This window comes from Solanum lycopersicum, chromosome 10 (genome assembly GCF_036512215.1).
Source record: "Solanum lycopersicum chromosome 10, SLM_r2.1".
In the NCBI taxonomy this organism is placed as follows: Eukaryota; Viridiplantae; Streptophyta; class Magnoliopsida; order Solanales; family Solanaceae; genus Solanum; species Solanum lycopersicum.
The window spans coordinates 63,457,553-63,475,120 of record NC_090809.1 but is presented as its reverse complement, the minus strand read 5'-3'; the positions used below and the strand labels follow the sequence as shown (position 1 = coordinate 63,475,120).

The 17,568-nt window shown below is 31.8% G+C and overlaps 4 protein-coding genes and 1 non-coding gene across 5 annotated transcripts; all 5 read left to right on the top strand.

Annotated features, from left to right (window-relative positions):
- The first annotated feature begins 271 nt into the window (after window positions 1-271).
- Window positions 272-345, top strand: TRNAV-CAC (transfer RNA valine (anticodon CAC)). The gene has a single exon. It is a non-coding gene; the product is annotated as a tRNA-Val (tRNA).
- A 317-nt stretch (window positions 346-662) lies between these two features.
- On the top strand, window positions 663-3,966 carry LOC101265186 (PRA1 family protein A1-like). Its single transcript, XM_004249497.5, has 7 exons — window positions 663-1,126; window positions 1,223-1,263; window positions 1,359-1,437; window positions 3,051-3,137; window positions 3,215-3,303; window positions 3,425-3,496; window positions 3,587-3,966. The coding sequence occupies exons 1-7, from the start codon at window positions 969-971 to the stop codon at window positions 3,688-3,690; spliced, it is 630 nt and encodes a 209-aa protein (XP_004249545.1). The 5' UTR covers window positions 663-968; the 3' UTR covers window positions 3,691-3,966.
- Window positions 3,967-8,098: 4,132 nt separating this feature from the next.
- Window positions 8,099-9,545, top strand: LOC101264877 (uncharacterized). The gene has a single exon (XM_004249496.5). It carries the CDS (start codon window positions 8,187-8,189, stop codon window positions 9,267-9,269), a length of 1,083 nt encoding a protein of 360 aa, XP_004249544.2. The 5' UTR covers window positions 8,099-8,186; the 3' UTR covers window positions 9,270-9,545.
- Window positions 9,546-12,151: 2,606 nt separating this feature from the next.
- On the top strand, window positions 12,152-13,715 carry LOC101264575 (glycerol-3-phosphate acyltransferase RAM2-like). Its single transcript, XM_004249495.5, has one exon. The coding sequence runs from the start codon at window positions 12,168-12,170 to the stop codon at window positions 13,626-13,628; it is 1,461 nt and encodes a 486-aa protein (XP_004249543.1). The 5' UTR covers window positions 12,152-12,167; the 3' UTR covers window positions 13,629-13,715.
- A 929-nt stretch (window positions 13,716-14,644) lies between these two features.
- LOC101264272 (UDP-glycosyltransferase 76E1-like) lies at window positions 14,645-16,493 on the top strand. The gene is made up of 2 exons (XM_004249494.5): window positions 14,645-15,214; window positions 15,342-16,493. Exons 1-2 carry the CDS (start codon window positions 14,752-14,754, stop codon window positions 16,262-16,264), a joined length of 1,386 nt encoding a protein of 461 aa, XP_004249542.1. The 5' UTR covers window positions 14,645-14,751; the 3' UTR covers window positions 16,265-16,493.
- Window positions 16,494-17,568: the final 1,075 nt, after the last annotated feature.

Genomic DNA, 17,568 nt, shown 5'->3' with positions numbered 1-17,568 from the left:
GTACGTAATCAACACAACTTTTACGATATAAGAAAATATATAAAATTAAATTAGTGTATGCATGGGATAAGTCTTTACTCATCACAATAACTCACAACTTTTACGTAAATAATTAATTCATATTGAATACTCGATTGATGAACATTTCAATCATATTTTGAAAATTCTAAAATAATAATTCAAGCATAAACTTTTTGAAATAAATAAATATCACTACAGCAATTTGATTTGAATTTAATCAAATAATAAATCAAGAAACTCGTCCACATGTGTCTGGGTGGTGTAGTCGGTTATCACGCTAGTCTCACACACTAGAGGTCCCCGGTTCGAACCCGGGCTCAGACATTTTTATATTTTCTGTGGTTTCCACTCAGTTCTTGGAGCTCCGATTAAATCTAGACCCGAAAACTCATAAAGTGCTTCCAAAAACTCATACAATGCCCTTTTTTGTGGTTTTTCACTCGGTGTTTGGAGCTCCGACTTAATCTAGATCACGTACTACAGGGCCTATTCAGCTTATCGAAAATATCGTACCGTGCTTTTTAACTTTCCATTTTTGTTTCACACTCGACGTTCAGAGCCCATACTAGAGCTTTAATTAAATTTGAATTGACACTAATTTTAATTTTATTTCTCACTTAGTATTCGGAGAATCAAAACCCGCTCATATTAGAGCTCCTTCTAACTCCAACTCACGCACTATGTCACATTTCAAGGTGCACTTCTAATCAATTTTTTTTTTTATACTCACCGCTCGAACTTGAAAAGCAAAAGCAATCCGACCAACACTTCACCACAACCCTGGTTAGGTTGGTTTTATAACTTTCATCTTCATCATTCGTGCACCATATTAAAAAAATTCAAACCATTTTACTACTCTCCGCAGAGCTGAACCCTTAAAGACTTCAGTCGCTTTTTCCCCTTGCTTTGTGTCCGGTGAATTCTAGGGTTTCGCCTATTCTTCAACAATGGATTGGGGAACTGTAACCACAGAGGATCTAATTGAGGCTTTACGCGAAGTCGAGTGGTCATCTCCACCACGTCCCTTCTCTGAATTCTTCTCTCGCTTCACTTTCCCCCGATCTTATTCCAAATGGAACAGTCGACTCAAGTGTAATCTCTACTAGTACGTTCTCTTCATTGGCAATTCAATGCAGTAATTAGGTTTTTTTTTTTCTGAATTGCATTTAAAATGTTTTTTTTAAAAAAAAATCTTTTGCAGTTACAGGACGAATTACTTTATTATGATTGTGGCTATTCTTGGTAAGGAAGGATTATTGAGTTATGTATATGAACTTTGGCTTTACAGTGTTTATTTTGGAGCTCATAAGTACATTCATTTGCATTTTGTATTGCAGCATTGGGGTTTCTAAGGAAGCCACTTGCAATTGTTGCTGCGCTTTTGACAGCGCTTAGTATTGCTTTTCTAAATGACAGGTATTCTATTCTGATCTGCTGGTGGTTTTTTGCCATTAGAGTTTTAGTTTACATACTATTTGCCTATATCTTGTAATGTTGCCTTCGCTTTTCTAAGGTCAAATGTGGGGGAGAGGGTAAATGGTTAGATTAAAACAATGTGAAGGAGGGGGGTGAGGGCTGATATGGGTAAAGGGGTTGGATCTTTTCACGAGTCCGCGAAAAAGCCAGCTTGGATCAAATGCACTAGGTGGAACTTCATTATCAAAGGAAGGCAAATATGATTTGAATGGGTAACGACAAGGGTGTTTCTCTGACTAACTCAATCGGCAAGCAAAGTTAAGGGATGTCAATACTCAATAGGCAAGTGGAAAAAATTGAACCTTTTCCAGATAGAGTAATACCTTGGCTTAGTCGTGCAACCAATGAAATATTTTCAAATTTTTTGTTAAGACATGGGATGTGGATCATCTTGAATGGTGGAGTAACCAGAGGCGAATCCATGATTAGAAGTCTTTGTGTGCACCAATCTAAACTTAAAATAAAAACAACAAAATATGGCTTTATCTGGATTCGAACCTTGGTCTCATGAGTGGTACCTTTGGCTTGTACCAGCGGCACAAGGCACTCCTATGCTACTCATAAGTGCACTTTTAATTGTATCCTGTTTGTTAATTATATCCTAGTTTCTACCAGTTTCCCAAGATAGATATACATATTTACACATGATTTTTTCTGAAGTTAACAGGTGCATATGCCCCCCAACTTTACATGTGGGTTCGCCTATGGGGTTAACACCTTTTGACATCTATGTCCTTGATCCACTCGTCTTTTTTGTTATGCTTTTGTGAAGGTTATTTATATTCTCTTTTATTTGAATTAAACTTGATGCATTTCCAAACTGTTTATTCATAAAATTTCAAATTCTCCTATCTATCATAGGGTTAAAAGTTAGCCTTCGTAGCTGTGAGTTATTTTTCTTTGAGGCTTTAAAATTGTAGTAGGTTGACAGGATAGTCTTTTGGTTTGGTCTACGAGTAAATAATACCCTTCTGATGCAGGGATGTAGTAGTGAAGTAAATGATTTTTTCATTCGTGACACATTAGCGTACCCTGCCCTCCATATGGAGAGAAAATGACGCAAGTCATTTGGACTTCTTGAAATTTTTCTATGTATTTCCCCTGGTCAATAATAATTCTTTCATATTAGAAGGAAAAACGCTCATGTTAGCTTGTCACTTCAGGTTTTCTGGTTATGCATCAATAGCTAGAAGAATAACCGATTCCAACTGTCTATTGGATATACTAATCTGTTTGTTAGAGAATGCACGTCAAATGAATTTTGCCACCTAACGTTAAAGTACAGATGTATGTCTTAACTGTTTTTTTTCCCAGTATAACATGGCTATTGCATATGACACAAATGCCATGATAGACTTTTTGAGTTCAATACGTAATTTTATTGGCATTTTTCCTGAAAATACTTCATAGAACATTCTTGATGCTGGATATTTGAATATATTATCTTTAATAATAAAAAAAATAAAATTTCCACCGAAGAAATAAGGTTTTTGATAACTGCGTTCAGACTTTATTCCTGTATCTTTTAATGTTGTTAAGGATTGTTCCTGCAGTTTTGCAGGTACTTTTAGTGAAAAAGTGACAAGAACTGTCAGACAGTTTTCACCTCATTTAGCTGCAAAAATGAGGCCTGCACTCACGTAAGTATGCATGTACATTTGACTTCTTAAGCACACTGAGGCTGTATCTCTGATGACATATATTTGATAATTCTCAGGCCGGTTATTCGAGGGCGTCCATCCACTAAAAGAGCAATATTCATTTGCGGAAGGCCTCGTTGGGTGTTTGTCTTTGTATTCTCTATAGGTACTGGAAGTGTTTGTTCTAGTTTATGTTTTCTATCTTCCTTTCTCTTCTTTACTTTCATGTTGTATCTTTGGGAGCTGTAATCTGAAATTCTGTTTGATACTGTTGTGCAATTATGCAGTGAGTTTCTTCCTCTGGTTTGTTTCCTGTGGCCTCTTAACCGTTCTTTGGGCTTTTGGCATAGGTCTTCTTGGTGAGTTCTCTCTTCTTATTGTAATTTTGTTTTTTTGTTCAAATTCTATGTTATGATTGAATAAAACTCTGTTCTTTCTCTCTCTTTCAGCCACTCTTGCTCATGCAAGCTTCAGGAGTCCTAATTTGAAGGCTCGCCTCAATACATTTCGTGAAGAATTCCGAGCTGTCTGGCGCAACTATAGTGAGCTGTAGCTTCAGTTGAGTTCCGCTTGCTCTGCCAATCTGCAATTAGATGTACTGATTCACTCATTGTATTTTTCGTTGGCTTTATCTGTAAATTAGCATTGTCTAATCAGCCTTGAAATAGTAACAAGTATGTGGTTCAGCAGTTTACATGCTTGTGGGATAAAGTCTGTTTTCCTTTCTCAAAAGAAAAGGAAAATACTTGTCGATCCTGTACTTCTGATTAAGAAATGCTTACCTACTTGATTAAGAAATTACTAGTGAAATGTTGATGTGATAGCCAAATGGATTGATCTGTTTAGTGGAAGTTTAGATATAAGCTAAAGATCATATGAACTACAACAAGGCATTGTTTTTGGTGTCTGTCTGAGATATTTGTATAGGAGTTAGCCGTACAATGTATTAGTTTCCTTTGTACCTATGCTATTACTAATTTCTGCAGTTTATATACATATTACGTTTAGGCATGTCTCTGGATTTCGGTCATAGTCTAGAGGGGTATATGCAATGTAAAAAATGTTCTGTTTTATGGGACTGTGGTTAGTCAGGACTTCAAAAAAGCAGCCCTAGAACCTGCTCCTAGTTCACTTAAAGGTCTTGTGTGAGAAGAAGTTGTCACTAGAGGATCTGATTGGCTTGTGGCTAGCTTTGTAACACATGACAAGAAAATAAAAAAAAACATGAGATAGTACTCCAACTCAATACAAACGTCCTCATAAAGTTTGTTTAAGAAAATAATTTTGATGCTCCAGACGTCAAATTCATAGGCTAATAGACACGACAAGTTGAAGAATTTGTCCTTATCTCAAACATTAATCTCAAAAGACAAGAATTACTATCTAGGCTAAAGGTGGCGATGAACATTTAGAAAATGAGAGGTGACAAATATTAATAATAAAATTCTTACTCCTCAAAAATAAATATTTCTTTAAACTAGCCTTTTAGATTGATGAGGTCACTACTATCATGTATATGGAACACTTGTATCACAAGTATACAAATACCTTTTTTGGGGGCTTCCAAGTGTGGTCATTTACGTATAGGTCTAACAATATTCTATCAGTAATTATTCAGTATCTCATACTTCCCAAATATAAAATTATTTGATGAAATTTTTTAGCGGACGTTTGATCATGAAAATATTTTCTTTATTTATAAATTTTAAAGTTTGAATAAGAGCTTGAGTTATGTTTAATCATAGTTTTCTTTTTTTTAAAAAAAATTAAAGTATTATACCTCCAATTTTTATGAACTAGCAAAATCACCAACTAAGCTAATTTATCTCAAACATCCAATTAAATTTGCTCTGAAAGAGTAATATCTATTCACAAAATGTCATTGATTATAAATTCTACAAGTACAAGCAACTCATTGCTAGTATTTTTTTTCTTCACTTTTTTGAAATTGAAGTTGAAGACGAAATTGTGTTTGGTTATGATTACAGTAAAATAATATTTTGGATCCTAAAAAAACATGAATTACGTGAATATGAAATAGAATTTAAAATGAAGTTATTTTTATCAAAATTAAAATTTTAGGGTAAATATGGAACAGAAAATATAATGAAAGGAAGAATAAATGAATTAACAAAGTGAAAACAAATATTTGAATGTTAACATTTTCTGAATTACAAATAACTTCAAATTTTATTAAAAATTTACACAACCAAACAATGATTTTTATGTAAAATTGTTTTTTTTTTAAGAAAAAAAATTAAAAATTTTTACGGCATCTTGCGTAAGCAGAAAAAACATACCTTTCGTTAGTCTTTGTACTTAATTAGAGTTACTATCAGGTCAGTACAAATTAGCTGTAATAATAATTAAAAAATGACCAACTCATTTTCACTTTTAGGCCTCAATTGTCGTTAAATTGTATTTTTTTACGGTAATTTACATTTTTTTTATATGTCTCTAAAGTAATAATTTTGAATCTAATGGTACTTAACTAATGCTGGTAAAGACTTTTGCACTTTTTATTAATGTGTGTATTTATTGCCGCTAAAAGTTATTTTATTTATAACGTTTTGTTCCCTTTTTTTCTCATTAGTACCAAAATCCGGTTATATTTAGATATCTGGAGTGGCGGCATGCCACTCTTAACAGATTTTTCTTAATACTCAAGACTTGAATCCTAAACCTCTGACTAAGGATGCTACTATCTCGCTATCGTGCCACAATCGTTGGTTATATATATACTATAATATATTAATTAAAAAATATTATAAAAAATTTATAATTTAAATTTTGAATTTGCCTCTAATATTAACACGAGACATGGGATTAAGGAGAAAGTGTCAGTATCAAAGATGACATGAATAATATCATGCGACTTGCTTATTGAGTTTTATATGATAATGTTTTGACTATAAATAATAATAATGTTGAAAGCATTTTTGAGCCGTAAAAATATAATGATAAATAAAACTAACGCATTTGGAATAGTCCATGAATATATTTGATTCCTCTCCAAAAAAGAAAAGAAAAATATTTTTGAGCTATAAAAACATAGCGGAAAATAAGAATAATACACTTTGAATAGTTCATAGATTTGACACCATAGCAGCACAAACACAATTATCTCATTAGAAATATGTCTTGAAATTGTATATTAAAATTTGAAACTTTATGATATTTGCATATTTTATATAATATTAAGTAGTAATAACAAATATGTGTATTTATAATCAACGTTCTATATAAATGTCATTAAAGGTGTTAGCAACTCTGAAAATAATGTCATTAACTCAATTAGCTGCTAAAGAAAAATCTATTGTCACCAACGTTAGTTTCCTGTATTTCTCTACTTCTTATTATCTCTTTCACTAGTTTATTAGAACTCTATTTTATATAGTGATTATCATCATAAACATCTTGTAAAGCAAAATATGTATATCATAGAAAAAAAGATCAATGGTGCATTATAATAATAATAATAATAATAATATGCTCCCTCTGTTCCTATTTAATTGTCCACTTTAGAAGTGATATACATATTAAGGCACCAATTATTATTATAGGTTAGTTACAAGTTTACCCTTAACTTAAAAGATTATGCAACTCCCCAAGTATAATATATGTATTTTCTGGTTTTAAAAATCATGCATTACAACTTAGCATTACTAGAATTTTTCTAGAATTAGATAAGGACATATTAGAAAAAAAAATATTATCCTTTCTTGATTTGTTAAAATGAACAAGTAAATAGGAATAGATGGAAAAAGAAATATGAATAAGTAAATAGTTTTGTTTCTTTGTAATACTCATGAGTAGGTTGAAATGTCCAATTAACAAGAAATAAAAACATGGGGCGGCAAACAAAAATTAGAGCATTGAAAATAATTGTGAATACAATGAATCCTACCACTCAAAATTAATTCATTTGGTGACCTTAAATTCTTTATAAAATAATTAATCTTCACTGTTTTCTTAATGAATTAATGGACAAAAGTACAAATGAGGAAGCCGTTGACATATTAAAGTCATATATAAAATATTTTGTTGACTTTGCATTTTTTGTTCTCTAATTAAAGCGTGCAAGAATATAAATTTTGTTCAGCTTTCTATGATATTATAAGTTTAATTTAACCAAAACCTCAAATAATTCATATATAGTCAGCCCTCTTATTGTACGTTCATATATTTATTTATTATTTACATTGAATTCTTTTTCTTCTTTGATGACTCGAATCTGCCTACTACGATAATTTACAATCATCAATATAAAGAGGTGTATCAAATTAAATAAGAATGTTTAGAGTCTAGCTAAAGCAAATTACAAATCTTCCTTTTTCTAAAAAAAATTGAGCTGATCTAAATGTGAATGCAGTTAGTAAAACCTTTTTATAACAATTATTCTATATTTATTAGAACGATCAAGTTTTCTTTATTACTGACTTTCAAATTATGTTATATTATGTATTCTTTATAATTAAAACGTCCCAAAATAAATTCAGCTAAACGATAATGTTATAAAAAAAAATTAACGATAAAACTCAATGTGTGTCTGCAATAAGTCCAGAATAATCATATTTTGTGCTTTCTGCTTCAACGTTTTAATTCTGACCGTAGAATATCAGTTGACACGTCAAAATTATAGAGCTGAGCTAGTCTTCGATTAATAAATAAGCCTCCTCTTTATTATCAGTTTAAACTTTTAGATGGATCGATAACTAACATATAACATGGTTCAATCAATTCACAAAACCCTAGAAGCGTGGACCACCTCACATTGGAAATGATTTTTTTTTTTAGACACAAAAGAAAATTAACAAGGAGTAAAATATTTCGATAGGACATAAGTGTCAACTTGCTGGTGGTAAAGAAAGATAATTTCATATTATATTAATTATAGTCGTGATATATGATTATAAATCATCTTAATTAATACGAAATCAAGCATGCTTGTCAATTATAAAACTCTCATTCTTTGCCGACCATGACCTCTTCTCTTAATTCATGTTAATCTCATCTTAATTCATCTTCTTCACATCATTAATTAATCCTATGGAGAAATTCAACCAAATTATACCATGGAGCTCAGAGGAACTACTAGGTTTAGGTCATGTTAATAAGTTTTATAGGTGTAGTTTTTGTAAAAGAGGTTTTTCAAATGCACAAGCATTAGGTGGACATATGAATATTCATAGAAGAGATAGAGCAAGGCTTAGAGAATTTTCAAGTGATCAAAATTTGCTTTCTTTGGATATTAACAACTCCGTTTATCCTCCTCCTCCTCCTGGAAATGATGACTTGTTGCAACGAGATAATGAGGGAATAATTAGTAGCCCCTCGAAAAGGCCATGTGTTATGGTGAGTTGTGATCATAACCCTCCTCATCCTCCTCCTCCTCCTCTTGCTCTTCCTCATGATGTCTTGTTGCAACGAGAAGAATCATCATATGGTGAAAAAACTATTAGTAGCCCCTCGAAAAGGTCATGTGTTAAGGTGAGTTGTGATCATAATCCTCCTCCTCTTATTCCTCCACATGATGTCTTGTTGCAACAAGAAGAATCATCATATGGTGAAAAAACTATTAGTAGGCCCTCGAAAAGGCCATGTGTTATGGTGAGTTGTGATCATAACCCTCCTCATCCTCATCCTCATCCTCTTGCGCTTCCTCATGATGTCTCGTTGCAACGAGAAGAATCATCATATGGTGAAACAACTATAAGTAGCTCCTCGAAAAGGCCATGTTTTACATATGATCAAGAAAAGGATCATTATGATCATAATCTTTCTCTTGTAAATTGTGATTTGTTCCAACGAGAGGTATCATCAAACGATGAGACAATAATTAGTAGCTACTCGAAAAGGCTATGTGTTACATATGATGAAGAGAATGATCATCTAATTACATCCAAGGTTAATCATTATGATCATAATCAAGAAGTGATTATTGGAGATCATTTGCAATTACCTTTATTTAAAGAGACTCCATTAGTTAAAGAAGCAAGCAATTGTATGGAAAATGGGAAATTAGAAAACAAGGGCATGGAGCAAAATCATGTGTCAATATTGGATCTTGAGCTTCGGTTAGGGATGGACTCGACAAACACAGATCCACGATTTGAACTTCATAAGTTATGAATTTTAAGTTCATGTGATGTAAGTTTACATATTCAACGAATTTCTCAACAAATATACACAGCTTTGACTTCAGGTTAAAGTATTGAGTTTCATCGAATCGAGAGTTATAATTTATTATAAGATGTTGATCAAGTATACTTTCTAGAATCCATCAAAGAGGTACTTTTCTTTACTCATCCTTACAACTTCCCTCTTTTTAATTTATTTTATTTTCAATATGTAATTTTTATTTAAGTTAAATGATCAAAATCAACAAAAACATATTTTATTTTGTTATTTTTCTCTCTTTTCCTAAACCTTAAACATTTGGTAAGTAAGCATACTTGTATTCCTATACTAAAAAAGATGTTTAATTCATGTTATATATTTTGGATCACAAATAGTTTTCTTGAAGTTTAGGTGTACTAACTCTAATGCTCTTTATAGAAAGAAAATGTGATGTCTATATCTATAATAATATTTCTTTGTTCCTTTTTGTTTTGTTTTGTTAATTTTACTTTTCTTTGTTATTATTTTGAAGATAGAAAGTAAAACATAGTCTAAATCAATGATAATATTGTTCTAAGTTTTGAGTGAAAGAACACTTTTCAATTAATGAAATTCTTGTGAAAACAAATGACTTAAAATATTTCTCTCATAGCTTATAATAAGAACAATAACATATTCAGTATATTTTCACAAATTAAATCCGAAGATGATAATAGATATGAAATTTTTTTTATCATGTAATGATTGCGAAGGACATAACGTATGTTTAACACTAAAAGGTGGCTCCTCATTTAGCCCTTTAATTCTGGTTCAAAAATCAGACTTTTTTTTGACTTTGTATGTGATTAAAGTTTCATTCTTGAAATATAGCAATCAACAAATGAAAATATGAAGATCTCCTTATATAGTTAATTATGAGTTAGAGTTTGAGGGTATTTCGGTTTTAAGTAATTTTAGCGAGACCTTGAGTTTGAAGAGCATGAGTTGGGTTCGTCTTGCCAATTTAATGGACTGACTCAAATGTAATTTGGACTTTATTTAAGTCATATAATATTGATTTAAAATCGAAAAAAATTACCTAAATACACAACTTATGTTACCATATTCACTAAAATCTCTACCATTTGAAAAATTACAAAAACTCCCTATCAAGATGCATCACTTTATGTGATATATCAGGATATACACAATGTATTGAGATGTTGAGTGATGTATCCAATATTTAGACACAATGTATTAAGACGTATAGGGATGTATCTGAAATCAGAACATGATGTATTGAGACGTTTTGAGATGTATCCGAATTCCACCAAATTTAAGGGATTTTCATGATTTGAAAAAGATTAGAGATATAATGTAATTAGCATTTAACAATATTGATTTGTGTAGAACTCCCTAAACATTAATCTGACTTTATCATGTAATTGGTTTTGATCAATATATAAATGAATTTACATTATGAATTAATCCAAAAATTAATATGAATTTATTAATAAAATTCGAGGGAGTACAACAAAGTTTGGAAAAAACAACTTTAGTTTGGTTATTTTTTTTAGTTAAAAAAAAAGACAAATAAGGGTATTTTATGAATTGAGATAATTCATTTAACTATTTTATATCTTTTATAGGAAAGTTAGATTCCTATCATTACTACAAAACATATTTTGAGATTAATTAATATTCATAATCAAATACAAAATAAAATATTTCACATCTTATAGATTATTATTCCTTATTTCACCTATCAAAATATATTTCGAAACTTATTAATGTTTAGAGAGGTTTTGTTAAACTTGTACACATTATGCACAATGGTGGAACCATTTTTGAAATGATTAAATTCTAATTAAAGTAGAGATTTAAATTCTAACACCCTCAAAAAAAGCTTAAGCCGACCTACTATATGTCTGCCTAATCCTCTATGATGAATAAATTGTGCCACTTCTTAAATATTCTACATATTTTACTACGTGCTAATTGCTAAAAATGTACAAAGTTAATGCACATAAAAATAATATTCCAATAAATTTGAAATATAGATAGTCCCTTTTCTTCTATTGAAAAAATGGTAAGTAAATTTTAGGTTTAACAAATATAAAAATTATATTAATATGTTATAGTCATAGTTTGTATAATTGCTCTCTATAGTAAACTTCAAGTTTGTTATGAAGCATCAGATTTGTATAAACCATTGTCAGTCTCTCGCTTGTATAAAACATAGTGTTTGTACATGTATATCGATTAGATAATTGTATATATGTAACTATTATGTATATGTATCAATGATTGTATTTGTATATCTGCATAAAATTTAAGTTTATATACAATTGAATTGGAATGAAACATTTGTATATCAAATATATATATATCTCACTTTATACAACACAAATTATACATTGTAATTTTGCATAATTTGTGTTGGTATAAAGCGAGAAAGAGAGAAAGGAAAAAAAGAGAACTGGTAGAGAAGATCCGTATTTGTATAATTATAAGTGTATAGTACGAAAATAAATATATATTTTTTTTACATACATTTTTTTTGCTTTATAAAAACACAAACACAAATTATACATTTGTCTTTGTATAAAATGAGATAGGCGAGGAAAAGTGGCGTGCGAGCTCTGGAAGAGCGACAAGCAAGATTCGCTGTGAGAGAGGTGAATAACAACTATTTGTACATGTTACAATCAAATGTAATTGTGGTTATAACATTTAATTTCAATTTATAATTTATTATTTTATAAAATTTTACCAAAAATAAATAGGTAGGTGCCAAACTTCCTAGCTCTTACAAGAAGCATATTAATTTTGTCAATTACTCTTATTCATTTATATATAGAGAATTGTATAGAAGTTACTTCTTCTATGCTTTTCTCTTGAACAACTTACTCAAATTAAGCTAAGAAAAAGATGGCGATAACGACGTTTCCTATGATCGAAAAATGTACATCGATCGATCGAGAGAATGACATAGTTGTAACGGACTTGGATGGAACATTACTTCGTGGTAGAAACTCTTTTGCTTATTTCGCATTGGTAGCTTTCGATGTTGATGGGGTGTTAAGGTTACTATTTCTTCTCTTAGCTTCACCTATCGCGGGTATTCTTTATTATTTCATCTCAGAGTCTGCTGGAATACAAGTTATTGTCTTTGCTACTTTTGTAGGGATGAAGGTTTTCAATATAGAATCAGCAGCACGAAACGTGCTACCAAAATTCTATTCAGAAGACCTTCATCCCGAGTCTTGGAGAGTGTTCTCATCGTGTGGGAAACGTTGTGTTTTGACTGCCACCCCTAGGATAATGGTGGAGCCCTTTTTGAAGGACTACTTAGGAACGGATATTGTTTTAGGGACTGAGATTGAAACATATAAAGGTAGAGCGACTGGCTTTGTTAGACCACCCGGAGTTCTTGTTGGGAAGAACAAAGCTGATACTCTTACGAGCACTTTTGGAGATACTCAACCTGAGATTGGCTTGGGTGATCGCGATACTGACATTCCTTTTATGACATTGTGTAAGGAAGGATACTTTGTACCTTCAAACCTAAAAGTAAACGCGGTAAGTACAAAAGTACTTCCCAAGCCTGTTATATTCTATGATGGTCGTTTCATCAAAAAGCTAACCCCACTAATCTCTCTCCTCGTCATTCTTTGGATCCCATTAGGGTTTCTTCTTGCATGTGTGCGTCTCAGTGTCATGTCATTCCTCCCTGTACCTCTTCAATACTACGCGTTTTTGGCCACTGGCATTCGTCTAATCATTAATGGAATCCCACCATTACATATCAAGAAATCCAAAGGTCTACTCTTTGTTTGTTGTCACAAGACGATCCTTGACAACATTTTTCTCTCTGTTGCATTGGATCGTTCTGTTCCAGTCGTTACATACTCTACTTCACGGTTTCTCAACATTTTTTCACCCATTAAAACTATAACACTCACTAGAGATCGAGCATTTGATGCTTCCATGATCAAAAAATTGTTAAAACAGCGCGATCTCACAATTTTCCCTGAGGGGACTACGAGTCGTGGACAATTTCTTCTTAGGTTTTCTTCATTATTTGCTGAAATTACCAATGAGATTGTGCCTGTGGCAATAGAGGCTAAGATGAGCATGTTTCATGGCACAACGACGCGAGGATGGAAATGGATGGATCCATTTTTCTTTCTGATGAATCCACGTCCCACTTATGAAATTACATTCTTGAATAAGTTGTCGTATGAGTTCACTTGCAAGTCAGGTAAATCAAGCCATGAAGTTGCTAGTTATGTACAAAAGGTTATCGGTGAAACTCTTTCTTATGAGTGTACTACTTTTACCAGGAAGGATAAGTATATGGCTCTTGACACAATTGTGAAGAATCCTTGAATCAAGGCTAAAATAATAATGGAATTTTTTATTTTGATTGTCCCTTTCAATAATGATGCAAAAAGATTACATTATGAAAGTAATGGATTTAATAAATTGTTGTATAGATTATACTTATGTATATCATGTATCATTTTTATGTGGGATTGAATATGTAGTAATATATTTATTTGATGATATAAAGTTTAAAATAACAAAAGTGTGAATTAGATGAAATTTTTTTGGGTATTAGTATAAAAAATCGTATAAAAATAAGTTTTTTATAAATTTTCATATAAATTTTTAAGAAAATTTCCATATAATTTCCATTTTTTTATATTGAGTAAATATAGAATTATTAAACTGGAAACGTACATATTGTTTATTTTTATTATATACTCCCTCAATTTCATACTAAGTGAATTTTTAGAGCAATGAACACCTATTAAAAAAATACAAGGACATGATATTGACCATATTTTCTAATATTATTTGTTAAATATATATATATATATATATCCACTTTCGTTGAGAATATCATTAACTAATAAAAGAATGTTTTCTCTAATGGCTTAAACTTTTAGATAAGATAGTCATACACTTCGATATTGTACTAGAGATAAAACATTTTATGTAACCCTTCATGTTTAACATGAGGGAAAATTACGTGGTAAGTCTAACATGTACAAGTTAATTAGCTCATATAGCTACAGTTCGCATTAATGACAATTTTGAACTTTCTTCTAGCTACAATTACAGTCTCTCTTGCCTCTCTCCCCTCTCACTCTCTCGCCACTCTCCTCTTTTTCATCAGTCATCTCTCCCACGCCTCTTTTATCTCTCTGCCCAGTCTCTCTCTCAATTCTCTTATATCAATCTCTCTCTCACTTTATACAAACACAAATGACATATAGAAAGTATTTGTCTATTTATTCGAGTTTTAAGTATTTACTTGTTCAAAAGAAAAGTTGGACGACATAAATGTGAACTGAGACCAAGTTAATAAATATTTTGGTACATACTACAAAATTTGAGCAAAAACTACTAGATCCGCCTCCGGAGTTATAAATAAACTTCCTTCAAACAAAACTACTACTACTACAAATAACCTCTTGAGTAGAAGAGAAATTCCAAGATAGTAAAGATGGAAGTAGAAAGAAAACAAAGTGTAATACTGGTGCCATGCCCATACCAAGGGCATTTAACACCAATGCTACAGCTTGGTAATATCCTTCATTCACAAGGCTTTTCTGTTATAGTTGCACATACTCGACACAATGCTCCTAATTATACCAATCATCCTCAATTCGTCTTCCATTCTATGGATGACGGATTACAGAGAATCGACATGTCATTCCCTAGTGTGGAAACTTTATATAGTATGAACGAAAACTGCAAGGTACACTTGAGAAATTACCTCGCTGCGATGATGGAAGAGGAAGGTAATGAGCTCGCTTGTATCATTTATGACAGTGTCATGTTCTTCGTCGATGATGTAGCTACTCAGCTAAGGGTTCCTACCGTTGTCTTGTACACTTTCAGTGCTGCATTTTTGCACTCTATAATCATGATTTTACAGCAACCAGAAAAATATTTTCCTTTTGAAGGTACGCGAACAGTTACAATTTACACATCCTCTGTTTCAAAGTTTAAATTTAAAAAAAAATATATGTTTTTCTTTCATTCCGTTCTGTTTTTAGTTAAGTATGTATTGATTACTCACTAGAATTCCAGATTCTCAGTTGATGGATCCGTTACCAGAGCTTCATCCCCTCAGATATAAGGATTTACCATTTTATGTCGTCAATAATAAAATTCCAGAATGGGATCTAGAGTTTCATAGAGCAACGTGTGATATAGGATCATCTGTCGCGGCTATTTGGAACACGATGCAAGACTTGGAGGATTCAACATTGTTACGCCTTCAAGAACATTACAAGATGCCCTTTTTTCCAATAGGACCTTTTCACAAAATGGGGCCTTTGGACTCATTGAGTAGCATATTTGAAGAAGACAACAGCTGCCTCGAGTGGCTCGATAAACAAGCCCCTAACTCTGTTCTCTATGTAAGCTTGGGTAGCCTGGCGATGATTAATGACAAAGAGCTAATCGAGACTGCTTGGGGATTAGCTAATAGTGAACAACCGTTCTTGTGGGTTATTCGACCTGGATCTATATCTGGATTTCAATATGCTGAGGCACTTCCTGATGGTTATGAAGAAATGGTAGGAGAAAGAGGACGGATAGTGAAATGGGCGCCACAAAAACAGGTGCTTGCACATCCCGCGGTAGGAGGGTTTTACACACATTGTGGTTGGAATTCTACGGTTGAAAGTATTTGTGAACAAGTCCCTATGATATGCAGGCCATTTATAGCAGACCAACTGGTGAACGCGAGATATCTGAGCCAAATATATAAGGTTGGATTTGAAATAGAGGTAATCGAGAGAACGGTCATAGAGAAAACAATAAGAAAACTCATGTTAAGTGAAGAAGGGGAAAATGTGAAGAAAAGAGTAGTAGACATGAAACAAAACATTGTTGCTGCTATGGAGATTGATGGTACTTCACATAAGAATCTCAAAGATTTAGTAGACTTCATTTCTGCCTTGCCATCACGACTCCCTCCGCCAACGCCTGTTGTTGTAGGGTCCTGAAGTTAAGAACAATTACATATATTTGTTGCCTGCTAGCTTGGCAAGACAACAAGTTCTCTAATCACAAAAGGAAGAATAAACTTTTCCTAATATCTTGGTGGCTATGTCAATGCCATTGGGCCTATGCTAGTTTCTCATCTTAGTTTGTTGATTTTGGTTTAATAAGTTTGGAAACTTTGACATATTGTTTCCTTTTACTACATTTATGATAAATTGTTTTTAATTGCTTCTTACCTTCCTTAAATTAAACGTATCAATGCATATTCATATGATATATTAACCTATATCGTTTCGTTTTCAAATTGTTACTAATCGGCGTTGAAAGGGCAGCGAGTAATAAGAAACATCGACAAATCAAAAGTCATCCATGAACGTAATTAGAAAATTTCAATAAGTGGAGATTTACTCATTTTTTTGACACATTAGATGTATCTTACACATATTATGTGTATCAGTGTGTGCATATTAGGGATACTATTTTCTTAATTACTTTCGCTTATTAAATTTCTATGCCCACGTCTTTCCCATTCATTCGAGGCAAAATACACAATAGAAGTGTGTTATTTTAAATAGCATAATGTCACAATTGTGATAACTAACCCTACCTTTAGAGTGTAACCCGTACAAATTGTCACCCATTGGTGAAATTATTCACCTATGAATATTGAGCATGATCCTATTTACTAAAAGAAATGTTAGTCAACTACTCTAATAAGAGCTTTGGTAATCTTTTTGCATGATATTTAAGAGTTTAAGTTTTATCGTTTAGAGGTAGAGTTAGAATTTTCAAAAATCTAATTGTTTAGGGTTTTAAATAGATTATTTTTACATATTTTATAAATCATTTAATACAAACTTATAAGTTTAAGCAAAAAGTGATGTTATATATCACAACGGGTTCATCACTAAATTTATGCACGTACGTGTAAAAGTTATTTACATAAAAACAATTTTGGGTAATTGTAGTTAATAGAATTTAATTCAGTAATTTTAACGCGGAATATAAATCTATATATAACTTAAATTGCAATAAATAGTATATATGAACCATTAGATTCAATACGCATGGATAAAGGGGCATTGGAATAATCTTAGCTCCCGGATATTTAGAAAATAAAAAGAAAACATAAAAAATAAGATTGAGACAATTTTAAATTTCATTTAGTTTTCTTTACTTGATCGAGCAGTTACAAATTAAGTTATTTCAAAGATCTTTCTAATTGGTCAAATATTAACCACTAATTTATGACGTGTTTTTTATAGTACCAATTGAATTCATGATTAAAACTATGAATCCACCTCCT

What these genes read in the sequence shown, in the direction of transcription:
- LOC101265186 (XM_004249497.5), top strand. Translation starts at nt 969, where the DNA reads ATGGATTGGGGAACTGTAACCACAGAGGATCTAATTGAGGCTTTACGC. An exon ending in ATTGCTTTTCTAAATGACAG is followed by an intron (nt 1,438 to 3,050) that starts GTATTCTATTCT and finishes TTGTTCCTGCAG; the next exon opens with TTTTGCAGGTACTTTTAGTG. An exon ending in TGTCTTTGTATTCTCTATAG is followed by an intron (nt 3,304 to 3,424) that starts GTACTGGAAGTG and finishes GCAATTATGCAG; the next exon opens with TGAGTTTCTTCCTCTGGTTT.
- LOC101264877 (XM_004249496.5), top strand. Translation starts at nt 8,187, where the DNA reads ATGGAGAAATTCAACCAAATTATACCATGGAGCTCAGAGGAACTACTA.
- LOC101264575 (XM_004249495.5), top strand. Translation starts at nt 12,168, where the DNA reads ATGGCGATAACGACGTTTCCTATGATCGAAAAATGTACATCGATCGAT.
- LOC101264272 (XM_004249494.5), top strand. Translation starts at nt 14,752, where the DNA reads ATGGAAGTAGAAAGAAAACAAAGTGTAATACTGGTGCCATGCCCATAC. An exon ending in AAAATATTTTCCTTTTGAAG is followed by an intron (nt 15,215 to 15,341) that starts GTACGCGAACAG and finishes CTAGAATTCCAG; the next exon opens with ATTCTCAGTTGATGGATCCG.